General features: G+C 35.9%; 1 protein-coding gene across 1 annotated transcript in view; it reads left to right on the top strand.

Annotated features, from left to right (window-relative positions):
* The window catches only part of CCDC7 (coiled-coil domain containing 7), a 291,607-nt gene that overhangs the window by 23,452 nt on the left and 243,396 nt on the right, over nt 1–24,759 (top strand). The window contains exons 4-8 of the mRNA XM_060161178.1: nt 8,464–8,484; nt 8,805–8,837; nt 10,372–10,535; nt 17,985–18,046; nt 19,136–19,192. Coding sequence (XP_060017161.1) covers nt 8,464–8,484; nt 8,805–8,837; nt 10,372–10,535; nt 17,985–18,046; nt 19,136–19,192 — 337 coding nt within the window. The remainder of the gene's footprint in view (nt 1–8,463; nt 8,485–8,804; nt 8,838–10,371; nt 10,536–17,984; nt 18,047–19,135; nt 19,193–24,759) is intronic.

The raw sequence follows: 24,759 nt of genomic DNA, 5'->3' as shown, positions 1-24,759 counted from the left end.
TTGGGAGTGTTACTCCCTCGGCTATATTTTGGAAGCGTTTAAGAAGGATAGGTGTTACCTCTTCTCTAAATGTTTGATAGTATTTGCCTGTGAATCCATCGGTCCTTGGCTTTTGCTTGTTGGAAGATGTTAAATCACAGTTTTCAATTTCAGTGCTTGTGATTGGTCTGTTTATATTTTCTATTTCTTCCTGGTTCAGTCTCAGAAGGTTGTACTTTTCTAAGAATTTGTCCATTTCTTCCAGGTTGTCCATTTTATTGGCATTGAGTTGCTTGCAGTAATCTCTCATGGTCCTTTGTATTTCTGCAGTGTCAGTCATTATTTCTCCTTTTTCATTTCTAATTGTGTTGATTTGAGACTTTTCCCTTTTTTTCTTGATGAGTCTGGCTAGTGGTTTATCAATTTTGTTTATCTTCTCAAAGAACCAGCTTTTAGTTTTATTGATCTTTGCTGTTCTTTCCTTTATTTCTTTTTCATTTACTTCTGATCTGATCTTTATGATTTCTTTCATTCTGCTAACGTTGGAGTTTTTTTGGTCTTCTTTCTCTAATTGCTTTAGGTGGTTTATTTGAGATTTTTTCTTGTTTCTTGAGGTAGGATTGTATTGCTATAAACTTTCCTCTTAGAACTGCTTTTGCTATATACCATAGTTTTTGGGTCATCGTGTTTTCATTGTCATTTGTAGGTATTTTTTTATTTCCTCTTTAATTTATTCAGTGATCTCTTGGTGATTTAGTAGTGTATTGTTTAGCCTCCATGTGTTTGTGTTTTTTACAGTGTTTTTCCTGTAATTGATATCTAGTCTCATAACGTTGTGGTCAGAACAGATACTTGATACGATTTCAGTTTTCTTAAATTTACCAAGGCTTGATTTGTGACCCAACATATGATCTATCCTGGAGAATGTTCCATGAGCACTTGAGAAGAATGTGTATTCCATTGTTTTTGGATGGAATGTCTTATAAATATCAATTAACTCTATCTTGTTTAATGTATCATTTAAAGCTTGTGTTTCCTTATTTATTTTCATTTTGGATGATCTGTCCATTGGTGAAAGTGGGGAGTTAAAGTCCCCTACTATGATTGTGTTAGTGTCGATTCCCCATTTATGGCTGTTAGTATTTGCCTTATGTATTGAGGTGCTCCTGTGTGCATAAATATTTATAACTGTTATTCTTGGATTGATCCCTTGATCATTATTTTGTGTCCTTCTTTGACTCTTGTAATAGTTTTTATTTTAAAGTCTATTTTGTCTGATATGAGAATTGCTACTCCAGCTTTCTTTTGATTTCCTTTTGCGTGGAATATCTTTTTCCATCCCCTCATTTTCAGTCTGTATGTGTCTAGGTCTGAAGTGGGTCTCTTGTAGACAGCATATATATGGGTCTTGTTTTTGTATCCATTCAGCGAGCCTGTGTCTTTTGCTTGGAGCATTTAATCCATTCACGTTTAAGGTAGTTATTGATATGTATGTTCCTCTTACCATTTTCTTAATTGTTTTGGGTTTGTTTATGTAGGTCCTTTTCTTCTCTTGTGTTTCCCACTTAGAGAAGTTCCTTTAGCATTTGTTGTAGAGCTGGTTTGGTGGTGCTGAATTCTCTTAGCTTTTGCTTGTCTGTATAGCCTTTGATTTCTCCATCGAATCTGAATGAAATCCTTGATGGGTAGAGTAATCTTGGTTGTAGGTTCTTCCTTTTCATCACTTTAAATATGTCATGCCACTCCCTTCTGGCTTGTAGAGTTTATGCTGAGAAATCAGCTCTTACTCTATGGGAGTTCCCTTGTTTGTTATTTGCTGTTTTTCCCTTGCTGCTTTCAATAATTTTTCTTTGTCTTTAATTTTTTGCAATTTGATTACTATACGTCTTGGCGTGTTTCTCCTTGGGTTTATCCTGTATGGTCCTCTCTGCTTTTTCTGGATTTGGGTGGCTGTTTCCCTTCCCATGTTAGGGAAGTTTTTGACTATAATCTCTTCAGCTATTTTCTCGGGTCCTTTCTCTCTCTCTTCTCCTTCTGGGACCCCTTTAATGTGAATATTGTTGTGTTTAATGTTGTCCCAGATGTCCCTTAGGCTGTCTTCATTTCTTTTCGTTCTTTTTTCTGTTCCGCAGCAGTGAATTCCACCATTGTATCTACCAGGTCAGTTATCCGTTCTTCTGCCTCAGTTATTCTGCTGTTGATTCCTTCTAGTGTATTTTTCATTTCAGTTATTGTATTGTTCATCTCTGTTTGTTCTTTAATTCTTCTAGGTAAATATTTTTTGCATCTTCTCGATCTTTGCTTCCATTCTTTTTCCGAGTTCCTGGGTCATCTTCAGTATCATTTTTCTGAATTCGTTTTCTGGAAAGTCGCCTATCTCCACTTCATTTAGTTGTCTTTTCTGGGGTTTTGTCTTGTTTCTTCATCTGGTACATAGCCCTCTGTCTTTTAATCTTGTCTGTCTTTCTGTGAATGTGGTTTTTGTTCCACAGGCTGCAGAATTATTGTTCTTGCTTCTGATGTCTGCCCTCTGGTGAATGAGGCTATCTAAGAGGCTTGTGTAAGTTTCCTGATGGGAGGGACTGGTGGTGGGTAGAGCTGGCTGTTGCTCTGGTGGGAAGAGCTCAGTAAAACTTTAATCTGCTTGTCTGCTGATGGGTGGGGCTGTGTTCCTTCCCCGTTGGTTGTTTGGCCTGAGGTGACCCAACAGGGGAGCCTACCCAGGCTCTTTGGTGCGGCTAATGGTAGACTCTGGGAGGGCTCACGCCAAGCAATACTTCCCAGAACTTCTGCTGCCAGTGTCATTGTCCTCACCATGAGACACAGCCACGCTCCGCCTCTGCAGGCGACCCTCCAACACTAGCCAGGTAGGTCTGGTTCAGTCTCCTGTGGCGTCACTGTTCCTTCCCCTGGGTCCTGATGCGCACACTACTTTGTGTGTGCTGTCCAAGAGTAGAGTCTCTGTTTCCCCGAGTCCTGTCGAAGTCTTGTAATCAAATCCCACTAGCCTTCAAAGTGTAATTCTCTAGGAACACCTGCTCCCATTGCCAGACGCCCAGGTTGGGAAGTTTGATGTGGGGCTTGGAACCTTCACTCCAGTGGGTGGACTTCTGTGGTATAAGTGTTCTCCAGTCTGTGAGTCACCCACCCAGCAGTTAGGGGATTTGATTTTACTGTGATTGCGCCCCTCCTACCGTCTCATTGTGGCTTCACCGTTGTCTCTGGATGTGGGGTATTTTTTTTGGTGAGTTCCAGTGTCTTCCTGTCGATGATTGTTCTGCAGTTAGTTGTGATTCCCAGAGATCTCACAAGCGGGAGTGATAGCCCGTCCTTCTACTCCGCCATCTTGAACGCAGCCTCTCCTTTAGCTTTTGAGCATGTTTAAGACGGTAGATTTAAAGTTTTTGTCTACTAAATCCAATATGTGAGTTTCCTCAGGGACAATGTTTGTTTATTTTTCCAAGGAATTAGTCGTACTTTCTTGTTCTTGTGAATGCTCATAAGTTTTGTTGAAAACTAGACATTTTTAATTTTATAACTCTGGACATCAGATTTTCCTCTCCTCAAATTTTATTCTTATTTCTTGCTGTATTGATTGTTTAGTGATTTTCCTAAACTATTATTTTATAAAATAGATTTTATTTTAAGAGTAGTTTTATGTTCTCAGCAAAGCTGTGCAGATAGTACGGAGAATTCCCATATACCCCTTTTTCCCACTTGCACAACCTCCCCTACTATCAACATTGTGCACCAGAGTGATATCTTTTTTATGAATTATGAACCTATATTGACAGCATTATCACCCAAAGTCCATAGTTTACATAAGGTTTCCTCTTGGTGGTGTACATTCTGTGGGTTTTAACTAATGTATGATGACATGCATCACAATGATGCTATCATACAGAATAGTTTCACTGCCCTAAAAATCCTCTCTGCTCCACTTATGCATCCCTCCCTGCCCCCTAAAAATCCAGGAAGCTTCTGATTTTTATGTTTCCATATTTTTCCTTTTTTACCATGTTGTATAGTTGGAATTATACAGTTTGGAGTGTTTTTGGATTGGCTTATTTCACTTAGTAGTAAGGATTTAAGATTCCTATATGTCTTTTCATGGATTGATAGCTCGTTTGTTTTTAGTGCAGAATAATCCATTGTCTTGTGCCACAGGTTGTTTATCTATTTACCTACTGAAAGGCAGCATGCTTCCTTCCAAGTTTCAGCAGTTACAAATAAAGATGCTATAAACATCTGCGTGCAGGTTTTTTTATGTGTATAAGTTTTCAATTCATTTGGGTAAACACCAAGTAGTAAGTGTATGTTTAATTACTAAAAAAAATCCCTCAAAACTTGGCCCCATCCCCAGAATTTTTAACTCTCAAGCTTGTCCATGCTGAGCCTGCAGCGATTCACCATTTACACTTTAAGTTTTTGTACCCCAGTACTGTGGAGGTTTGTGCTCACAGATTTCTGCTCCAGTAATTTGTGATCTTCTGTATTGCCTGTCTCTCCAATTTTGGAGGCCATAGTTTTTGCTCTGTGACTTTAGTTCTGTGATAGATTTAAGAAGATTTGTTGATTTTTAATTTGTTCAGCTTTTTACTTGTTGTTAGGACAATGTGGTGGATCTAGGCTTCTTACGTGCCAAATTGGAAAATAGAAATCTAAACTGTTTTTCAAGTTTGTAGTTTTTGTTGTGTTTCATCTCTCAGGTTTCTGTTCCTCTAGATGTGGTCAACTAGTGGGTTTGACAGAGATTTCCTTAAGTGCCTGGAGCCACAAAAACATAAAGAAAAGGAAAAAAAAAAATTCTCCTGGCATTTGAAGACTGGCTCTGTTTTGAGGCACTTCTTTAAAACTTAGCCAGGCTGTTTACAGAACTGCCTTAGCCTTAATTTTCTACTTGTGTGGAGCTAAAGACCAGGCAGAGGTGAAAGTTTAGTGTCTACTACGGTATTTTCTGAGCATGAGTCCTGCTCTGGGCAAGTGTGTAGCTTACTAGATTCCCCCTAATATATGGGAATTTCAAAATCCTTATTTTTCCAAAGTAACTCTCTCCCGTTTTTACTTCTAGGCTTTGACATGTATATTGTTTGCCTCAGCTATAATCATTTTCTCCAGGGAGCAGTGGCTTGTTTAACTACCTTTCAGTTTTTTTGAGGAATACTGTCCACTTCGCTGGTTTTCTGCCCTGAGAGAGTTCTGAGATGAAACAAAGGTAAAAGCTACAAGTCCTTCAAGGAACCTCTAGACAGGACAAAACAGAAAAACACAATTCCTCTTTTTTCCTCCAGAACTGTAATATATACCCACACCAGGAATGGAGGCTGCTGTCTTTAAGACTGCCAGTGCTCTGGGGAAGTGGGTGGGGCAAGGCTAAGTTTAAATGCCGCAAAGGTCTCCTAGCATGTTTAACCTGCATTTTTCTTGATCCATCACTATTTGGCTCCTGTAAAGCCTTCAGTGTTTCCCAGAGTTTTCACAAAGTTGATTGTAACAGTTTTTGCTCACTTTTTCTTCAGTGTTTTCTGTGGAGGATAGGCCCTTGGAACTCCCTACAGCCATTTTTGCTGTCATCACTCCCTAATTCCCCAAATAGGTTTATCTTTCTGGTGGAAATTTGCAACTGACTGTGAATTTTATATAGAAGTTAAATGGACCAAGAATAACCAAGTGAGTTCTGAAGACAAAGAACAGGTGAGAGGACTTGCCCTAGCAGATATCAAGACTTGTTAGAAAGCTATATGAATTATGGTTGTGTGCTTTTGGTGCAAGGTTAGATAGACCAATGGAATTGAATAAAGGCTCAGAAATAGACCCTTTTATATATGGAAAATTTTATTAATGATAGAGAAGTAGTAGCATAATAAATGGCCCTGGAACAGTGGTTATTTATAAGATAAAAAAAGTTTATTCTTTATAGTATATACAAAAATCATTTTCTGATGGACTAAAGACCTAATAAAAAATCAAAAGCAATAACATATTTAGAAACAGATATAGGAGGCTGTCATTATGACCTGGAGCAAGGAACAATTACAGAAGAATATATAAGTCATAAAGGGAAAGATTGCTAAATTCAACTATATTAAAACCTCTATTGTGTAAAAAATTCATAAAGAGAAGTGCAGAAGTTTCAAATAGCGGAAAATACTTAGATCACATATATCAGACAGAGGAAATCCAGAGTATATAGATAACATTTACCTGTCAATAAGTATAAGGTAAATCAATACAAGATGCTCAAAGGAGATAAAAAAGGTGTTTGCAAAGGAGGAAATACAAATAGCCCATAAAAATATCAAGATGTATTCTACCCTTTTAGTAATTTTTAGTATCCAGGGAATGTGATTATGGATGTTACCATCATAAAAAAGTAAAATGTTGACTTTTAAACAAGGTTTTATAAAATTCTTCCATTGAGTGCATATTTCCTTCCAGTACTGCCCAACATTGTTCTACCTTTTCCCACACAGTACTCTTCAAAAATATTCTTATACTTACTTCATATTTCTCCCATTTATCTGTACTTCAGTTTGCCTTCTGCCCCCAATGTCTACTGAACTAGCCATCTGAAGATAGTAATGACTCCCATAGTGTTAAATCAAGTGTGCATCTTTCTTGACACCTCAGCAGATTTGACATTGTTGACCATTTTGTTCTTGAAGTGCCTTTCCCTTGGCTTCTGTGACACCCTGTGTCTATCTGGTATGTCAGTTTCATATTACTATTACTTTCCTTTTTTTTTAAACATTATGCTATCTATCTTCTCTTTAGGAAGCTTTTTATAACAGCTACATTAAATGCCAGCCCCATTAACAACAATTTTGTAGAGTAGGGTATTTCCTTGTTACTTTGCTTATAGTTTTTTCTTGTGTTCATTTTCTGAGATTAACTTATTGTTTTGCTAGGTTAGAATGTGTGGTAAAATAGTTTCTAAATCTCTGAATTCTTGCAAATAGTTTCATTTTGGCTTCACATTTAAATGATAATATCTTTAAAATTAGAATGGAGGTTTAATATTTCCCCCAAGAACTTTATAGACGTTGCTCCGTAGTATCATAGAAGTTTTTTTTCTGCTTAGTGTTGTGTCTAATGTTGGTTTTCCTCACTTCTGGGCAATTTTCATATTCCACTTATTTTTATCAATAATGTCCTACATTCAGCAGTACCAGTAATAATTGATGGTGTGTTATTGATGGTTCAGTAGTTAAGAAAGCCACTGTTCTCTAGGCTTTAAGTGGTTTAAGTAATTGTAGAACCCTGACTGCAATGAGTGGATGAATTGATACATACAAGGGATTCCCATTACGTTCCCAGACAGTAAAGGAGATTTTGAGAACCTTGGAATCTCTCCAGATAGTGGAAAGAATGACTTTATTGCAAGGTAGTATGCCTTATTGGACATTACTTTCTAAATCCTTATACAGCTGAAAATATTTTCCTTCAGATGTGGACATTAATTTGCTGTGGTATGTTTTCTTGAGGGTCTCAGCCCTTTTTGCTTAGACCTATGCTTTCTTATTACTTAGTGCAGTGATTCTTAAACTTTAGCATGCAAAGGAATCAACTGGAGGGATAGATAGTTTAAATACAAATTACTGGTCCTACTTACTAGAGCTTTGGAGTCAGTAGGCTGGGGTGGGGCCTAGTAATCTGCATTACTAACAAATATGGTTGTTTAGGTGATGCTGATGCTTTTGGTTGTGGTGTCACAGTTTTTGAACTGTTGATCTAGAGTTAGTGTCAAAGAAGAGAAATTTAGACTAGTCTGATTTTTTTCAGTTAAGCAACTTTTCTTCTGCCTGAATGCATGTAATAAAATTTTTCTTTAATAATGTAATTCAAAACTTTTATTTGGTTGTAATAGAGTGGGTTTGGTTGTTTTTTGTGGCAAATGTAATCAGGTTAGCATTACATTTAGTAAATGGTAAATATTGGTAGTTCGGACCGTGTGATAGGTTTTGTATATTCATTTTCTCTCATAATCTCCCAAACCAGTTCTTTGCATTTTCCATTTAAAAAATCAAGTAGTAGTGTAATATTTTATATCTTGATTCTTAGACCTTTTAGCATAGCAAAGTTATATTGAAGAAATAATGTTCATAAGATAATGCTTTTCATTATTGTACTCTCAGCTCTATGAAAAAAATAATGCTCTTCTGAGAAGAACTTAAATTTTATTTCTTACCTATATTAAGAAAATATATGAAATCATATATGTGAATTAGTTTGTGTTTTTTTAATGTAGATCTGTAACAATGGAAGATTCTTTTTCTTTTCTAGAACTAAGTTGTCTATGCAAGATGTACTAAAAACTCTAAATATAAAAATATTGTGATTGGATTATAGATTTATAGTTATATTTTAGAAACTTGTGTATTTTGGTGATTGAAAATTTCAAGAGACTTGAATTAAATATTTTATTATATCATACATTGTGAGGAACTTTATTTTTAAATGTTTTCATTAAAACTTTATTTTCAGATTTTGGAATCTCTTTTTAAGGTATGTTCAATATATTGCCTACTAAAATTTAATACAGAAATACATATAAGTGACAAAGCGTTTTCTAAGTTTTGAGGAAGTAAAAATAACTCCCAAACTTGCTGCTATATATATTTAAAAATTTTACGTTTCAGTTACATGTTGCCTTAGCCCCATTCTGAACCCTAAGATAAAATGATGTTTGGTGTAGGACTAATATTTGATACACACACACACACACACACACACACACACACACACACACACACACTCTCATTTATTTCACTGCAGAAATTGACTTGTCAATATTGTTTCCTTTCTGTTCCTTCTTTTATTTAAAGTGGTTTCAGCGACAGGTCAATCAGATGGAAGAGGTAAGTGTAGCATTTCTTGTTAATTAAGTTAATATTTTGTCTCATTTGAAAACCAGTTTGAGGTATAAGTTAAAAATTTTTAATAACCATTGGTTATAATCTTTTGATTTAGGTAAAGAAGGAATAAATGGGTAGACTAAAATGTTTCTTAGTGATTTATATACAATACTCCTGCATGTATGTGGTCTACTCTGAATTTGACCCATTCTTTCTCCTAAAATTGAAAAATGGAAAATTAATTATTATTCTTTCCATAATTTACACAAAATAGTAAATAAGTGGCAAGACAAAACTTATCAACTTAAATATTTCTCCTGTATTTAAAAAGTCATGCATAATATGATATATGCTTATTCATAAAATTATATATTTGTTTTCGTTAAATTTAATGTTATTTTAATGAGTTTTTTATACTTTTATTTTCACGTGCTTTGCCACCAGTTTGAGAAATACTGGTCTCTATCCTTATTTTGGAAAAGATTTTATGTATGCTGTTAATACAGCAGAATGATTTCCAGGATAGCCTTAGGGAATTAGAGAATTATTCTGGTTCTACCTTGGCTATGTTTGTGGTTTAGTCCTTAAAGTTCTGGGAAAAGCTGCCTGTGGGGAATGTGCCATGCCAGGGACCTTGCCAGGAAACCATCCATAGGGGTGGTGCTGTTGAAATTTGCTGGAGGTGAGTACTACTAGTTACACTGTGTACTGCCCTAGGATTAAGCAGAGAGATGACAGAACTTGGAAGAAAAGCTTCTTCCTCCTCTAGTGTCTAGGGCCCTCTGCTGACAAAAGTTAACATCATGCTGCCTGTCAAGACAGAAATGTTCCACTACTATAAACAGGACAGTGAAGAATGGATTTTAGATGAGAGGCAATAAATTGATAATTGTAGCTGATTGCTATGTCACTTTTTAGGTTCAGTTTATGATTGATGTCCTCTTATTAGGGATCTTGCCTTTGTCCATAGAGTATTCACACAACTTCAGCTTCCCTTCCACCTGTTCTGCATCCCACAGTCTCAGACTTCCAGTACATTACCCAGTACTTACTTCCTGCTGTTATATCTTAATCCCATTCAGGTAACCATTACTAAAGTGAAGTCTCTGTTTTAAATTCCCAGTGTTAGAATTTCTGTATGCTATGTCCTAAGACTATGGCTTGACTACTTTTCTTTTTTCAGCTCTTCCTCCCATCATAAGGATTAGAGTTCTCTTTTAAATATTTTGAATTGCCTTTAACTGATCCTGTTATAATTGTTATTTAACTTGCTTAAAATTCTTATATATTAAAATAATAAACAGAAGATTGAATTTGAGCTCTGACATGTAAAAGCCAACACTTAGCTATAATTTTGTTGCTAGGCAATTGCTCATATAATTTCACTAATATTGTGAAATATTAGTATGTGATTATAGCTATAGATAGATAAGAATAATACAATATTTATATATGATAAATGAAATGATGAAATTTCTTTGAGGTATGGGAGAAAAATGAGTATTTCCTAAGTAACTGGCTAATTTTATTATTTTAGATAAGTAGAGGTCAAACTTTTTCAGCAGAGTTTCCAGCACCTGATAAAACAGTCAGTTTAAGCATTGCACAAATAGTAAAGCAGATGCACAAACTTGAAGAACTGAAAAATCGCCTTAAAGAAAGGTCTAAATTCACCTTCAAAGACATGTCATCTAAACCCAAGTAAGTAAAATGTAAGAGTTAAAAGAATTAAACAGTAAGAGTGGGTATATAATTAGTAATGAATGGAAGATAATGGTTCAGATTTTATACTATACATAGAGCTTCTAAATCAAATCAGAAGATCTAGCCAGCTCGTTCCTGTTTGAAATTTTTAATAGTTTGAAATGGGACTAGGCACGTGTGGCTATGAAAATTAAAGTTCAATTAAATTTAATTAAAAAACCAATTCTTTAGTCACACTAGCCACATTTCAAGTGCCTAGTAGCCACATGTGCCTGTTGTTTGAAAGTTCTATTGGACACTGCTGGCTTTGAAATATCTGGCTTATAAACTCTTCTCTCAGTTTGATTAGGTAGCTTCCTTAATATATTTAAGGTGTAGTGAAATAGTTCATTGTTCAAGAACACCATCTTTAAAAATTGCACAGGGACAGGGATATGTTCCAAAGATTAAATTTGTACTTTTTAGTTGAGAAAATCCTTTTTTTGGTAGGTGGGAGGAAGATTCAGATGAATGATTACAAGAATACTTCCATTATCTGTTGACACTCATGTTTGATATTTGAGGTTTATCTGTCTTGAAATTAAATAGATGAATAAATCATCATCATAGAATATCTTCAGTGATATTTTGCACCTCCATAGTTATTTTTTCTTGTGGTGAGAACACTTTAGATCTACTCTTTCAGCAAATTTCAGGTATACAGTACAGTGGTATTATGAACAGTAAACACCATGCTAATGTTCTAAATATTAGATCTTTAGAACTTATTCATCTTATAACTGTAAGTTTGTACTTTTTGACCAACATCACCGCATTTCCCCAATCCCCCTCAGCCCCTGGCAACCACCATTTCTGCTTTCTGGTTCTAAGAATATATGTATATATCTCATTTTGTTTATCCATTCATCTATTGATGGTTACTTTCATATCCTGGTTATTGTAAATAATGCTGCAATGAACATATCAACATTGGGGAGAATATATATTTTTGAATTAGTTTTTTTGTTTTCTCTGGAAAAATACCCAGAAGTGGAATTACTAGATCATATGGCAGTACTATTTTTAATTTTTTGAGGAACCTCCATACTGTTTTCCATAGTGGCCACATCAGTTTGCATTTCTATCAACAGTGCATGAAGGTTCCCTTTTCTGCACATCCTTGCCCACAGTTATTTTTTTGGTCTTTTGGATGATAACCATTCTGACAGTTGGGAGGTGACTTCTCACTGTGGTTTTTGATTTGCATTTCCCTGATGATTAGCAGTGTTGAGCCTCTTTTCATGTGCCTGTTGGACATCTGCATGTCTTCTTTGAAAGAGTATTTATTCAGGTCCTCTGCCCATTTTTAATTGAATTGTTTTTTTGCTATTGTATGAGTTTGTATATTTTGAATTTTAGCCTCTTACTAGATATATCATTTGTGAATGTCTTATCCCATTCATTAGGTTGCCTTTTTGTTTTGTTTTGCAAAGCTTTTTTTTTTTTTTAGTTTGATATAATTCCACACGTTTATTTTTGCTTTTGTTGCCTTTGTCTGGGGACAGAGATCCAAAAAAATATTACTAAGACCAGTGTCAAAGAGTTTACTGCCTGTGTTTCTTCTAGCATGTTTATGATTTCAGGGTTTATATTTAAGTCTTTAATCCATTTTGAGTTTATTTTTGTATATGGTGTAAGAAAGAGGTCTAGTTTCATTCTTTTTCATGTAGCTGTCCAGTTTTTCCAACACCATTTATTGAAGAGACTGTCTCTTCCCCATTGTATATTCTTGCATCCTTTGTTGTAGAAAATTGACCATATAAGCATGGGTTCATTTCTGGACTTTCTATTCTGTTCCATTGATCTATGTGTCTCTTTTTGTGCCAGTACCATACTGTTTTGATTACTATAGCTTTGTAGCATAGTTTGAAATCACTGAGCGTGATACTGCTAGCTTTCTCAAGATTGCTTTGGTTCTTTGGTTTTTTTGTGTTTCCATAAAAACTTTAGAATTATTTGTTCTGTGAAAAATGCCATTGGTACCTCGATAGGAACTGCAGTGAATCCATAGATTGCTTTAGATTATTATGGGCACATTAGCAACATTAATTCTTCCAATCTATGAGAATAGTATATCTTTCCATTTATTTGTGTCATCTTAAATTTCTTTCATCACTTTCTTAGTTTTCATAGTACAGGTCTTTCACCTCCTTAGTTAAATTTGTTCCTAGGTATTTCATTAGTTTTGATGCAATTGCAAATGGGATTGTTTTCTTAAGTTCTCTTTCTGATAGAGCTTTATTAGTGCATAGAAATGCAACAGATATCTGTATATTAATTTTGTATTTTGCAACTTTACTGAATTATTAGTCCTAATAGTTTCTTGGTGGAGTCTTTAGAGTTTTCTATGTATAGTATCATATCATCTGCAGTCAGTGACAGTTTTAAGTCTTCCTTTGCAGTTTGGATTCCTTTTATTTCTGATTGCTGTCTGATTCCTGTGGCTAGAATGTCCAATATTATGTTGAATAAAAGAGGCTAGATTAAGCATCCTTGTCTTGTTCCTGATCTCAAACTATTCCAAACTTGAAAAGGTCCTGACAGGAAATAAATGGAAGACTCTTTAGGTCTTCTTAAAAAAAAATGGGTTTTATTCTGATTATCATTGGGGAAGGTTTTGAGCAGAGCGTAACATGATCTGACATATGTTTCAAAAGGACCATTCTGACCGCTGTGTTGAAAATTGACTATACAGGGTCAGGAGTAGAAATGGGGAGTCTAGTTGGGAGACTTTTGCAGTAATCCATGGAAGAGATGATGGTGGTTCAGATCAGGGTAGTGGTTGTGGTGGAGTTGGTGAGCTTTGAGATTCTGGACATACTTTTTTTTTTTTTTTTTTGCGGTACGCTGGCCTCTCACTGTTGCGGCCTCTCCCGTTGCGGAGCACAGGCTCCAGACGCACAGGCTCAGTGGCCATGGCCCATGGGCCCAGCCGCTCCGCAGCATGCAGGATCCTCCCGGACCGGGGCACGAACCCGTGTCCCCTGCATCGGCAAGCGGACTCTCAACCACTGCGCCACCAGGGAAGCCCCGAGATTCTGGACATACTTTGAAGGTGGAGTCAGTAAACTCTCCTGATGGATTGGATATTGTGTGTGAGAGGAAAAATAGCCAAGAATGAGTTCAAGACTTTTGGCTTGAGCATCCAGAAGGATGGAATTGATACTACCTTCACTGGGGTAGGCTGTAGGTGAAGCAAGTTTTGAGGAGGCAGATCAGGGGTTCTGGTTTGAAGATACTGGAAATTCTGAGTTGCCAGAAATGTTGTTAGGCATATTTGAGGGAGCCATTACATATATGTTTTGGTGTTCGGGAGAGAGGTGTGAGTTGAAAATAGGAATTGGGATGCCGTTTACATATGGATGGAACTTAAGGGTAGATATATAGTGAAGGGAGTGAGTGTAAATTGAGAAGAGAGGACCAGGGACTGATCCCTGGGGCCCTTCCAACATTAAGAAGTCTGGGACAAAAGGAGGGGCTAGCAAAGGGGAATGAGGAGTGACCTAGTGAGGCAGAAAGAAAACCAGTAAATGTGCTGTCCTGTAAGATAAATGAAGAAGGAAGACTATGCAAAGGGACTGTCAATGATGTCAGATGCTGTGGGTCAGTCAAGAAGATTAGGACTAAGAACTGACCAGTGGATTTAGAAAGGATGTCATTTGTTGACCTTGAGAAGAGCAGTTGTTATGAGAAATCTCTGGACAGAGGGCAGTTGGGGACAGTAGCCATAGACAATGCTTTGGAGTGGTTTTGCTGCAAAAGGGGGAAAAGAATAGCATAGTAGCTGGAGGGAAGTGGGGACAAAATAAGGCTCTTATAAATTAGGAAAAATAACAGAATGTTTGTATGCTAATAGGAATGACCCATTAGACAGGAAAAGATTTATGATATAAAGAGTCAAAGAGGAATTGCTGGGGCAGTATCCTTGAATATGTGAGTGGAGATGAAATAGGGGCTTGAATAATTATGTATGAAACCAGGTAGGAAGGCAAAGTATCAGGGTACAGATGCTGATATAGGGTAGATGTGGTGTAGAAGCCTGTGGAAGTTCTTTTGGTTGGTTTAGTCTTCTAAGGGAAGTAGAAAGAAAGGTTATCAGGTGAGAGTGAGGATAGGATAGGAGTTTTGAGAAGAGAGATGAGGATTTGTAATAGTCACTAAATGGAAGAGTGAATGGACAGGGACATATCTTTTGATTACCTGGTGATATTGAAGGCCTACTTGAAATCATGCATTTGGAGTAAGATGTCTCTTTAATACTGTTGTCTCTGTTCAACCAATTTAGTTACCCAGTTATTTCTAATATCCTGTCTGTTGTAATGAATCATTCATAAAATCACCCTTAGCCAGCCATATAGAGTGCAAGAAACTATTTTACTATGGTATCAGATATTTTAGGAAAATGTATAATTTTATTTTACTTAGTTTAACAGGAATCTTTAGTATAGCTTTATTTCCTTGGTTTGCTGTAGTTTTTATCCATTGCTTTGCTGCCAGCCCTTCTTAGTCTATTCCCTTCTTTATTTGACAGTTCTACTCTGCTTTTATTTCCGGTCCTTTTTTTTTTTTTTTTTTTTGCGGTACGCGGGCCTCTCACTGTTGTGGTCTCTCCCGTTGCGGAGCACAGCCTTCGGACGCGCAGGCTCAGCGGCCATGGCTCACGGGCCCAGCCGCTCCGCGGCATGTGGGATCTTCCCGGACCGGGGCACAAACCCGTGTCCCCTGCATCGGCAGGCAGACTCTCAACCACTGCACCACCAGGAAAGCCCTCCAGTCCTTTTTAAAGTTTCCTTTTTAACGTTTTTTTGATACTAGAAAAAAAATGGTGTGCATGTGTGTGTGTATGTAATTTATATTCTTCAGGCATATACTGTCTTGTTCTTGGTGGTAATACTAAAAATATGAAGAACCAGGATAATATGGGCACCAACTTATTAGAATAAATATTAGCAGTGAAGCAGGGTTCTGTATACCATTTGTTGTGCTGAAGATTACTCCTTTAGGTGCTGGATCCTGGGAAGGTCAAGGGGTGAGGGCAGTTGGCAGACACTTGATTGGCTATTTACCCATTTACCATGAGGCAGAGCTATTTACCGATTGGATCAGGAGAATTTCAGTGTTACTGTCATACCAGTATATGAATATCTGTATGAGTATCAGACCTTTTCTCCCTTAGCAAGAAGTCAGCCTGAACAGAATTCATATTTTGAGATGTCTCACTTAGTAGATCTGAGTTATAATCTTTATAAACTTCATAATCTGCCCAGTTCTTTCCAGTTCATTCCGCTAAACTTCTTTGGTACTTTCTACCCCTTTCATTGTTGTATCTTAAAAACTATTTTTTAAACATGCTTTTGTTTACATTATTGGCAAGCAGTCAGGCAGCCCCAAAGTGGCAGCACAGTGGCAGCTATGAGATTGGCTTGTCATACTTCCAAATATTAGGCTGGTACGGAGATAGTGGGCACAAATGGTGTTGAATTACTTATACAGACAGCAAGAACAAGGTCAGCATGGTGTCAGCTCCCTGTGTTCCTAGTTCCACAGGACGACACAGAGCAGCAGGGACCAGATGACAGGCCACACAAGCGATTTGTTGCTCTGCCATGAAGGAGCAAAATGTAAACTACATCCATGCAGCTTTATAGTTATTTTAAATTATTTTTTATTGGAGTAGAGTTGATTTACAATGTTGTGTTAGTTTCTGCTGTATGCAGCTTTATAGTCTTAACAGAGGGCTTCAACTGGGCTGTAAAGAAGAGAGGGGTAGAAAGCTCTGTGCTCAACTGAAATTAGGGAGACAGATGAGAAGTGAGCTTGTGTTAGTCTTCCACAAGACAGGAATGGAAAACTGCCTCATGGAGACTCTTCACCAGGCTTATCTTCTCTTTCTGCAGCAGAAATTTCAGGGCATTCTACTATGATTTGGGTCTGACTGCTGTCAAGCCTTTGTGGATCTGTGTAATGTTGATAGAGTGCCATGGTAGAGCTCTTCCCTTATAGCATTGATTCTCAAATGGGGGATACTTTGTGCCCCAGAGGACACTTGTATGTAGACATTTTGGTTGTCACAACTAGGAGTGGGAGAATGCTACTGGCACTAGGTAGAGGTCAGAGATGCTGCATTGTAAAATGCACAGGACAGTCTCCCACAACAAAGAATTATCCAGTCTAAAATGTTGGTAGTGCCGGGGTTGAGAAACCCGTCCTACAGTGATCTCTTCCTTTGTTACTTCTTTCTTGTCCCCTATTGTTTGGCATCAAATAATATACCTAATAATTTTATTATGAATTAATAATTAGTTACCAATTTAACTTAATAAGCTATTAATTTAATCATTCATGTGTAAGTTTTCCTGTCAAGACTGTCACTTCCTCAAGATCAGAACCAGTCATGCACATCTACATATTTCCTATCACATGTAATAAACAGTAAATAAATGTGAGTAATTTTTATGAATACCTGAATTAAATCAACTCCAAGTCATTTGTTCCCCTATCCCTAACCATATCTAGTATACTAACTTATCCAAGTAAAACTTTACATTTATAAACAACCTTTTTTTTGCATTAAACATACACAAAACCCTTTTATTTTACAGTGTTAAAATAGAAAGTACCCATAATTAGGATGGGCTACTATTTATTATGCAGTTACTTTATTCATCTCTCCATCTGTCAATGACTAGACTTAAAGGAATGAAGGCAGTGATACTTGAGTTGGCTTCAGTGGGAGCTGCATAATAGAGCCTTGGTTCAGAGGTTCAGATATATTAACCTGAGCTATCTATTGTGAGGCGTGAAATTAATTTCAGGCCATATATTAATATTAATACCTGAAATTTACATGTCTGATATGTGCTAGGTATTTTCCTAGTAACTTTACATGTGTTCTTTGGTCCTTACAACTATAATACTTTATGAAATAAGTACTCTAATACCCCAATTTTGATAGATGAAGAAACTGAGGCTCAGGTTAAGTGACTTACCCAAGGCCACATATTTAGTAAGTGGGTAATTTACAGCAGGTTTTGAGCCAAGCAATTTGACTCTAAAACTTGTGCTCTTAACAATTGATTACACCATTAATAATATATTGGTAAAAAGAAATCTCATGGTTCTACCAAATACAGTTTTATTATTTTTGTTTATGTTGTTGTTGGTATACCTAATTATGTTCATGGAATACACAGAATTCATAGAATTACATAGTTTGACTTTTTTACTTGTTTTCTTGCTACTAGATAATTTACCTTAATGTCTGTGAATAAAGGTTAAAGAACATGTTAAATTTTATTTTACAAACTGCATATGTCTAGAGAGCATATATTCTAGTTCTTAAGTGTAATTTAAATGCTTAATCTTCGATAATAAATAAGTATGTTTTATTTATTGAAATCTTAACAGGGATAGTGAAATTCCACCAGAAGAAGTGCAAACTTATGAAACTGTACTGCAGAAAATTGAAGGTGATAATATTTTATACAAGTCCAGCCTTTATAGGGTTTCCTAAATGCACCAACATTTTGAGACTTAAAGTTTAAAAATTTATAGCCATAAAAATTATACAATGATAAATTCAAAGATATTCAATAGCAGTTGATATTTTCAATAAAAGTTCTTATTATGTTCCAGATTCTGGGAGTGTATAAAATGAATAACACTTGGTTATTACCCTCAAAATCCACAACATAGTAAGGATACAAGCACATTATGTATCATTTTAATATAGTGTAATGCATGATAAAGGTATGTGTAATTTGCAGTGAGTCCATAGAAAGCCAGCTTGTTCAACCTGAGGGAGTTATTTAGGTTTTATGCAACCTTGAAGGATGAATAGGACTTTGTCAAGTGAAGATGGGAGATATTTGGTACTCTAAGAAGAGGGTATAGCATGAGAAACAGTATAAATAGGGAAATACCACTGGAATGGTTATAAAGTGTGAAGTAATAGGTAGGGGTAAGATAAGAAAGAGCCTAGGCAGAGGGATTAAATGCTTTAGGAATACTTTCTTTTTTCCCCCATATATAATAGGGAATCATTGAAGATTATTTCTAGGGAAGTGACATGTTGAATTTTACTTTAGAGAGATTATTCTGGCCACATTAAGAAGCTAGATTTGGAGATTGAGAGTAGGAGGTGGAAGTTACTGCTGTACCTTAAATGTGTGATAAGTGCCTATATTAGAGCACAAATAAAGAGAGGAAAAGGGGAATATTTGAGAAATATTTACTGGATAAAATTGGCAAAACATGGTGATTGGATATGAAAGGAAGGGAGATTAGATGATGGTAACATTAGCTAGGAGAATATAAGAGGAAAAACAAGTTTTGTTGAGAAAATGATGAGTTCATATCACTCAGTTGTTACACACATTTTTTTAGATGTTACACTTTGTTGCCTGATTGGGAAGGTCTACAGTTGTAGACAGCTCAGTTGTTTTTCTTAAAATTTTTGTTCTCTTGAATGAGTTATTAAAATAAAAACTATAAAATTTAAACTCAGTTAATAAATATAATTCATATTGAAACTCATGACAAATTCCCTGTTATTTCAGAATTCATAAAAACACACTCAACTGAAGAAATTACAGGTGTTTCTGCGACTGAGCCACGTAAGTTTCCACTCATTAAGCATCTTTGTATTAATAACTTCTGTTGAGTGTATTAATTTCTATAATTTTCTATAATTTAAAGTAATAATTATGAAGTTACAACATAAATTCCCTGGAGTTTGGAGCCATACAGTTGAGCTGGCGATCAAGCAAATACTGAAATTCCTAGTTAGCTACTTGCTACCAAAAACAGACTCATTTTTAAAGAGTAACATGTTATTACTAGAAATGGAGGATTTTTTATTGTGATGAGAATATGCTACAAAAATGTTTCAGAGGTGGTAGGCCTTTGAGGTGGAGGAGTGATAAATTTAAGAGGTCATTTGCACGTCTTGTTACTATGAATTATAGATTATCTCATATATACTGGTGGTTTGACTGCAGCTGAGTACCTATCAGTTCGTGAATATAAAGAGCTGCTAGAACTCGAACTTCTAGAATTCAAACTTCTGACTACTTGTCAACAGAAAGGAGAAACTGCCTTGCTTATGTCTTAATACTGGAGAGAATTTTGAAACAATCATATAATGTATACTGTGGAATATATTTTTAGAAGTAGAAAATAAGATTTGGTTGAAAAAAGTTGATGGAAATCCTTCCCTCTTTCAAATTCAGCTTTAAACCCTAACGTTGCCATGTTTAAATGAAGGGTAGCTATACATTCTACATTACTCCCAAAACCTATAGAGGCTTCTGATCTGAGGCAGCCCTGCCTGACTAGGTGGGGTAGAAAGGTGTCTAGAGCTTTGGAGTAGATAGTAAAAGCCTCTCTCTGCATCAAGGGGAACCCTCTGCACATGTGTGCATCTCTGTCTCCCTCAATCTGTGCAGCTGTCTTCCGTCTAATACTGTGCCCTGTGAATTCTAGCTGCTTTGGCCTCCCCAGGCTCTAAACTTTGTCTCTGAACTCATGGAAACCAGTAAACTTTGTCTGGGTTTCCCTTCCTTATGCTGTGGCCTGGAAACTTCAGGCAGTAAGCTGGGGTCATCATAGAGCCATTCTTTGTTTTCCTTCTGTGAGGAATTACTGCATTGCACCTTCTGTTTTCCAGTGTCTGAATATTGCTGTTTTATATATTTTGTCCAGTTTTTAATTGGTTTAAAGTGAAAAGGTAACTCTGGTCCCTGATGAGCCATCATGGACAAAAACAGAAGTCTCTGTGCCCACTTGTAGGCCAGTGGAACACATTGTCCAATCACAAAACCAAGTTCTAAAATAATAAAGTATAATAGTAGAAATTTTACTCATATTTTTTAAGGGAAGCAGAGGACAGGGTTACATTGTACAATGTGGAGAAAACCCTTTTGCAAATTCCTCAGTTTCTTTTCCCATGGCAGCTGTCTCAGTCCCTGGGCTCCACTGGTATATGTCTACTCTTTCTCAGTACTGCCTGTTCACTTGTATACTCTTTTTCTCTTAAAAGTACCCTTTTTCATCTTCTCCAGTGAAATTTATTCTGTTCTTCCCTTCTCATTCCCTAAATTCTATTAGATTCCATAGCCTAATCAATAAGACAAAAGCTACCTTTGAATTTCATTCTGTTTTTTGTACTATCATTTAATCTTGATGTTGCTTCATTTCATAATTAATGAACTCTTGTTTTAGAGAAGTTTTAGGTTTATAGAAAAATTGAGCAGAACGTACAGAGTTTCCACATACCCATTTTCCACCCCACTCCTCACACAAAATTTCCTCTGTTATTAAATTTTGCATTAGCGTGGTACATTGGTTAAAACTGATAAACCAGTATTTATACATTATTATTAACTAAAGTCCATAGTTTACATTGGGTTCAATCTTTGTGTCATACAGTTCTATGGATTGTGACAAATGCATAATGTCATGTATTCACCATTACAGTATCATACAGAATAGTTTCACTGCCCTGAAAATCCCATGTTCTCCCTATTCATCTCTCCCTCCATCCACTGAATCCCTGGTAACCACTAATCTTTTTGTTGTCTCTAGAATATTGCCTTTTCGAGAATATCATATATTTGAAATTATGCAGTCTTTCTTTTACTTAGCAATACGCATTTAATGTCTCTCCATGTCTTTTTATGCTTTTATAGCTCATTTATTTTTATTGTTGAATAGTAATCTGTTATATGGATGTACCATAGTTTATCTATTCATCTGTTGAAAGACATCTATGTTGCTTCGAAGTTTTTGCAATTATGAATAAAGCTACTATAAACAAAGGTGTTTCTACAGACAGAAGTTTTTCAGTTCATTTGGGTAGATACTAAGGAGTACAATTGCTAGATCATATAGTAAAAGTATGTTTAGTTTTGTAAGTAATTGCCAAGCTGTCCTTCACAGGGACTGTATCATTTTGCATTTTTACTAGAAACGAGCATGAGAATTTCTGGTGCTCTACATCTTTGTCAGCATTTGATGTCAGAATTTTGGATTTAAGACATTCTAAAAGGTGCATAGTGTTATATCATTTTTTAAATTAAATTTTATCTCATTGTTTTAATTTGTGATTCCCTAATGATATATAATGTTGAGCTTCCTCTCATATGTTTATTTGCCATCTGTATATCTTTGGTGAGGTATTTGTTCAGATCTTTTACCTATTTTTAAATGGGGGGATCATTTACTTCCTTATTGTTGAGTTTTAAAAGTTTTTTGTATATCTTTGACACAAGTTCTTCATCAGATATGTGTTTTGCAAAGATGTTTTTCTCAGTCTGTGGTTTATATTTTCATTCTCTTAACGGTGTCTTTTGCAGAGCAGAAGTTTTGAATTTTAATGAAGTTGAACTTTTCTTTCGTGGATTGTGCTTTTGTTGTTGTGCCTAAAAGTCATCTTCAAACCCAATGTAACCTGGACTTTTTCCTATGTTATTTTCTAGAAATTACATAGTTTTGCCTCTTATATTTAAATCTATGATCCATTTTGAATTGAGTCTGTGTCTAAATTAATTTTTCTTGCATGTGAATGTACAGTTTTTCTAGCACTATTTGTTAAAAAGACTAACCTTTCTCCATTAAATTGCCTTTGTTTCTTTGCCAAAAATCAGTTGACTGTATTTGTGTGGGCCTATTTCTGGGATCTCTGTTATGTTCCATTGATCTGTTTTTCTGTTCTTTGCCAATACCATACTGTCTTGATTACTGTAACTTTTTTTATTTTTAAAGCTGTGGTTTTCTTTCTTTTTTTTTTTTTTGAAGATGTTGGGGGTAGGAGTTTTTTAATTAATTAATTTATTTTTGCTCTGTTGGGTCTTTGTTTCTGTGAGAGGGCTTTCTCTAGTTGTGGCAAGCGGGGGCCACTCTTCATCGCAGTGCATGGGCCTCTCACTATCGCGGCCTCTCTTGTTGCGAAGCACAGGCTCCAGACGCACAGGCTCAGTAGTTGTGGCTCACGGGCCTAGTTGCTCCGCGGCATGTGGGATCCTCCCAGACCAGGGCTCGAACCCGTGTCCCCTGCATTAGCAGGCAGATTCTCAACCACTGCGCCACCAGGGAAGCCCCTGATTACTGTAACTTTATAGTAAGTTTTTGAAGTTGGATAGTGTCACTCCTCCAACTTTGTTCTTCAGTATTGTATTCTATTCTTTGGATCTGTTGCCTTTTCATTTAAAGTTTAGAATCAATTTGTTGATACACTCAAAATCACTTGCTGGGTTTTTGTTGTTGTTGTTGTTGTTGTTTTTCCATGCTGTGTGGCATAGGGGATCTTAGTTCCCCAACCAGGGATCGAACCTGCACCCCCTGCAGTGGAAGCCTGGAGTCTTAACCACGGTCCGTCAGGCAAGTCCACTCCCTTTTTTTTTTTTTTTTGCTTGCTGGGTTTTTGATTGGGATTGCATTGAATCTACAGATCAAATTGATGAGAACTGATGTCTTAACAGTAATGAGTCTTCCTATCCATGGATATGGAATATCTCTCCATTTATGTGTATCTTCTTTGATTTTTTTCATGAGATAGTTTTTTTCTTAATATATATCCTGCACATATTTATTTAGATTAATACCTAAGTATTGAGTTTTTTGGTACTAATGTAAATGGTGTGTTTATAATTTCAAATTCTACTTGTTTATTGTTGGTATATAAGAAAGGAATTGCAATTTACTTCTGTATATTACTCTTGTATGCTGTAATCTTTCTGTAATCACTTACTCATTGCAGATTTTTGGTGATTCTTTGGGAATCACCGTTTTTATACAGGCAGTCATGCCATCTGTGAAAAAAGACAACTTTACTTCTTCCTTCTCAAACTTTATACTTTTTCTTTTCTTTTCTTGTATTGCATTAGCTAGGACTTCTAGCATGATGTTGAGTAGGAGTGGTGAGAAGGAACATCCTTGTCTTATTCCTGATCTAGGGGGAAAGCATTTAGTATCTTACCATTAAGTATGGTGTTAGCTGTAGGTCACAGACTTAGAAAACAAACTTATGGTTACCAAAGAGAAAAGGTGGGGGGAGGGATAAATTAGGAGGTTGGGATTAATATATATACACTACTATATATAATATAATCAACAAGGACCTAGTGTACAGCACAGTGAACTCTACTCAATACTCTGTAATAACCTTTATGGAAAAAAATCTGAAAAATAATAGGTATATGTATAACTAAATCACTTTGCTGTATACCTGAAACTAATGCAACATTGTAAATCAACTATACTCCAATATAAAAAATGTTAAAAAAGTATGGTGTTAGCTGTAGGTATTTTGTTTGATTTTCTTTATCAAGTTGAGGATGTTTTATTCTGTTTCTAGTTTGCAAAGAGTTTCATGAATGGGTATTAGATTTTGTCATATGCTTTTTCTGTATCTTTTGAAATGATCATATGGACTATTGATATGATAGGTATATTAGCTGATTTTCAAATATTGACCCAGCCTTGTATAGTTGGGATAAATTTCACTTGGTTGTGGTGTATAATTTGTCCCATACCTTGTCAGATTAAATTTGCTAATATTTTGTTGGGGTTTTTGCATCTGTGTTCATGAGAGATATTGGTGCGTGGTTATCCTTGTTTGGTAATGTCTTTGTCTTGTTTTAGTATTAGAGTAATACTGGCCTCATAAAATGAGTTAGGAAATGTTTTTCTGCTTCTGTCATCTGAAATAGATTGTAGATAACTGGTATAGTTTTTCCTATAGGTTTGGTAGAATTTGCCAGTGCAGTTATCTGATCCTGGTGCTTTCTGTTTTGTAAGGATATCAAATTATTGATCCAGTTTATATAAGATATCTATTCTATTAAGAATATCTTTTTCTCCTTGTGTGAGTTTTGGTAAATTGTGTCTTTCAAGGAATTGGTCCCTTTCATCTAAATTATCAAATTTGTTGGCATAAGTTTTTCATAATCTTTTTTATTATTTTTTGATGTCCATGGGATCTGTTGTGATGTCCCCTCTTTCGTTTCTGATGTTAGTAATTTGTGTCATATCTCTTTTTTCTTAGTTAGCTTACTCATTTTCTTGATTTTTTTCAAAGAATCAGCTTTTGGTTTAATTGATTTTCTGTAATTTCCTGTTTTCATTGATATCTGCTCTTATTTTTATTTCTTTTCTTCTGCTTACTTCAGATTTAATTTGGTCT

This window comes from Lagenorhynchus albirostris, chromosome 1, assembly GCF_949774975.1.
Source record: "Lagenorhynchus albirostris chromosome 1, mLagAlb1.1, whole genome shotgun sequence".
Taxonomy (NCBI): domain Eukaryota; kingdom Metazoa; phylum Chordata; class Mammalia; order Artiodactyla; family Delphinidae; genus Lagenorhynchus; species Lagenorhynchus albirostris.
Note: the sequence above shows the minus strand (reverse complement) of the source record. Positions and strands in the feature narration are given on the sequence as shown.